The sequence below is a fragment of the Lipotes vexillifer genome, unplaced genomic scaffold (assembly GCF_000442215.2).
Source record: "Lipotes vexillifer unplaced genomic scaffold, Lipotes_vexillifer_v1.1 scaffold98, whole genome shotgun sequence".
In the NCBI taxonomy this organism is placed as follows: domain Eukaryota; kingdom Metazoa; phylum Chordata; class Mammalia; order Artiodactyla; family Lipotidae; genus Lipotes; species Lipotes vexillifer.
In genome coordinates, this window is record NW_006799611.1 from 2,652,526 (window position 1) to 2,656,335 (window position 3,810).

The window sequence follows — 3,810 nt, forward strand, 5'->3', positions numbered from 1 at the left end:
GGCCCAGGGGGAGGAGGTGTGAGCCGGGGCCCTGGAATTTGGGCCCCCCCCCCCCCCACCCCGAGGCCAGGGCTTGAGGAGCGTCCTGTTCTTCCCACTTGGTTTCAGATAACCTGTCTCACGTCCCTTCCCTCGACCCTCTGACAACAAGGACCTTGGCTCTTTCGTCCAGTGCCTGACGTGGAGCAAAATGTTCACCGAATTCCCATTGACAGAGCGATGAAGGAATATGCTGCCTTGGAATTTAGAGAGCTCGCTCCTGCTGCAACTCGAGGGTATTGGGGGTGGGCAAGATGAGAGGTCAAGAGCTGGTAGAAAGCCCGTGGGCAGCTGTCAGGCGGGGGCGAGGCCTGGACTGGCAAGGGCTGCCAGGGATGGCGAGACGGACGGATGTGGGGGAGACTTCGGGGGTGGGATCCACAGGACATGGACGGGATTGGACGTGGGGAGAGAGGTCTGACGTGACTCGAGGTTTCTCACGTGGCTGCCTGGGTAGCTGGGGGGTCATTGAGGCCAGGTGTGGGACAAGGCACAGGTTTTCAGAGAGGAGAGCGTAGGTCCCATATTGGGACATCCAAGGGACCAGGTTGAGTCAGCCTGAAGCTCAAGGAGCCATCCCCCCAGGCTCCTGGGTGAAGATGGGTCCTCGATGAGGTCACGGGGGGAAGGATGGAGGGAAGGGGAGTCTGGCTCGAGCCTTTGGGATTGACGGCGACGAGCCGGGCCAGGCAGGAGCGGGTGGGCACACAGCCCACGGGGGAGTCAGGTGAAAGGAGAACAGATGCATGTCCGGTGGATTAGGAGTGACCGCTGGTGGCTCTGGCCAGGTAGTTTCCAGGGTGGGCAGTGGCAAAAGCCAGATCACGGCGGGCCAAGGAGAGAGACGGCGTCTTTCCAAATGGTTTCTTGGGAAGTCTGGAGAGGCTTCTGGGAGGGTTGTCTCTTTTTCAAAGACCAGGTGGACTTGAGGGGGAGCCAGTGCTGACGGGGGAGCCGTTGAGGCCCCTGAGGAGGTGGGAGAGGGCGAGACTGGGGTGACGGGAAACGACTTCACACCTTCAGCGCATGAGCACACCTCACGAGGGACAGGAGTGGCCCTGGTTGGGGCACTGAGCCACCCAACGCACCTTCTTTTCTCTCCACGTGCCTGGAAGGAGCTCGCTGATGGGCTGGGGGGTGCTCCGGGGAGGGGACGTGTCAGGGGGAGGGCTCCGACGTGAGCCCCGGCTCTGCCACCTGCTGGTCCAGCCTCTCCCGCTCCCTGGCCACTGTCTGTGTCACCAGAGGAGGCCAGTGTTGGGCGCAGTGGGGTCTCTGGGAGGCTCTGGCCCCTCCGTCCTGCCAGAGCCCACTTCCCATCTGCCCTCTCGCCTTCATGTCCCTGCTGACCTGGAAGCCACCTCTGCCCCATACCTGACCACTGGGCCACGTTGAAGCCCCAGGTCAGGAGTCCCCTTTAAAACAGTCACAGTGTCCCTCATGGCATGGCCTCTGCCTTCTCAGCGGGAAAATGGGGACGGTGACAGAGCAAGCTCCCCGTCACCCTCACATGGGCTCGGGCCCAAGTCCCTTGGCTCCTGCCCTGCTGGAAGGGTCCCTCCTGCCCACCATATCTGAAGGAGGTGGTTGTAGGAAAATAGGCTCAGTAAGAGCTCGTGTTTGTAGCTGATTGCTCACAGGAGGGCGGGGAGGAAGCTGGCTTTTATGGGGCTCTTCCCGTGTGGCAGGGGACACGGCAGGTCCCCACCCAGGCTGCACCATCAACAGTGTGGACACTTAAGAGCACGGACTGTTGAGCCAGGTTCGAATCTTGGCTCCACCACTCCCCAGCTATGAACCTCTAGGCAGGCTGGCTCCTTCAGGGCCTCAGTTATCCCATCTGTAAAATGGAAAGAGAGTTTACAAAGTACTTACAGGTAGTTCTGAGGGTTCAGTGAGTTAATAGCATCAGCGCTCAGAGCGAACCTGCCCTGTAGTAAGTGGCATGTGGGTGTTGCCCATTATTCAAATTTTGCAAAGTCAGAAGGAGGGGGCTCTGAATGGCCAACACTGGGTTCCCCGCACCCACCGTCAGCCTGTGACTTGACAGGTAAGGAAACTGAGGCCCAGGAAGGGGAAGTGATTGGTGAGCTCTCCCCAATTCTCAGCAACAATTAAGGGTATGGAATTTTCTCAGCAGGCTGCTCTGCTTTCATAAATTGTTCTTAAACCAGGCAGGACCAACAGCCTGGCTCCTGGTGAGCCCTGGGCGGTGGAGGAGGGGGTGTGATTGGGAGTAGCTGGCTACTGTGATTTGCTTCTGGGGTGCTAGGTGCTGGGAGACAGCGGGGAGCACAACACACCCAGCCCTGCCCTCTCAGAGCCCCCTGTCTGGGGGCGACAGGAGATCAAGCAGTTTGACCATGGAAGGGATCAGTGCTGTCCGGGGGACATGGGTGCCATAGGTTACCAGGAGGTCAGGGAGGCTTCCTGGAGGAAGTGACTGCAGAGCTGAGACCTAAAGAACAGGGGAAGGTTAGCCAGACTTGGGCCCAAATTGTGCTGGTCCCTGGGGCCTGGGGTAGATGAAATGGGCATCAGGGAAGGTGCTGGTACCCAGGGCAGGGAAGCCCAGAGGCCCAGGTCCGAGGTGCGCCTGCCTCACTTCGCCCTCTGCTCCTTCCCTGTAGATCGAGGCGCTGCCCCCGGAGCTCTTCCAGTGCCGGAAGCTGCGGGCCCTGCACCTGGGCAACAACGTCCTGCAGTCACTGCCCTCACGGGTGGGCGAGCTGACCAGCCTGACCCAGATCGAGCTGCGGGGCAACCGGCTGGAGTGTCTGCCCGTGGAGCTGGGCGAGTGCCCGCTGCTCAAGCGCAGTGGCCTGGTGGTGGAGGAGGACCTGTTCAACACTCTGCCTCCCGAGGTGAAGGAGCGGCTCTGGAGGGCTGACAAGGAGCAGGCCTGAGCGACCACGGGTGCTGAGCACGGGCCCGCCCAGAACAGCCAGCAGTGGGGCCTCCGGGGAGGCCTCAGGCCCAGGAGCCCAGGAGCCCAGGAGCCCCTGACTGACGACCAGCCCAGCCTCTCAGTGGGGGCGGGGCAGGAGCTGGGCCACAGGACCGCCCCTGAGGGGCTGGCCCCTTTCTCCTCAAGACTCATGCCCCGCGGGGCAGGCGCCTGAGGGGGAGATCAGAGACCTGTAGTCCATCTCTGAGCACAGTAGTTGGACAATCAGGGCCTCCTCCCTGGAGGCCATATCTGCCCCAGAGGCTGAGCCGACGACAGAGGTCCAGGGACACCTACTTAGTTCTTGGTATTTATTTTCTCCGCCTCCCACCCCCTCCCTCCCCCTCCCTCCAGATAACTTATACATTCCCAAGAAAGTTCAGTTCCGATGGGGGGTGTCTGAGGAAGGGTGGGCTGCGTTTCCCTTTTCCTTTCTTTGGTGGTTTCAAAACCATTTAGGGCCCACCCAGCCTTGAGCCGAACGGTCCAGGGTGAACCAGCTGTGGGACGGTCACCCCAGAGGTGTCAGGCTGGGCTCTGGTGGCACAGCCCGTGGGAAAGCAGGCCATCAGGTGGAGAGGCCAGGCCTGGGGTTTGCCGCTGCAGTTTAGATTTTTTTTAAGTTAAAAAAAAAAAAAATTTTTTTTAAGCTCTAAAAATTGATGGTTTGGGTATTAAAAAGAAAAAACTAAAAAAAAAAAACAAGAAAAAAACACAAAGGACACTAAAGGCCAGTGAGTTGGAGTCTCAGGGTGGGACAGCAGTTCCCCTTGAGGAGAGCAGCAAGACACTGAATTGTGTTTCCTCCCCCGCCCCCCGCCCCC

At 59.8% G+C, this 3,810-nt stretch overlaps 1 protein-coding gene across 1 annotated transcript in view; it reads left to right on the plus strand.

The window, feature by feature from the left end:
* LRRC8A (leucine rich repeat containing 8 VRAC subunit A) overlaps nucleotides 1-3,661 on the plus strand; it is a 25,914-nt gene extending 22,253 nt beyond the window's left edge. The window contains exon 4 of the mRNA XM_007471797.1: nucleotides 2,670-3,661. Coding sequence (XP_007471859.1) covers nucleotides 2,670-2,945 — 276 coding nt within the window. The 3' untranslated portion in view covers nucleotides 2,946-3,661. The remainder of the gene's footprint in view (nucleotides 1-2,669) is intronic.
* Nucleotides 3,662-3,810: the final 149 nt, after the last annotated feature.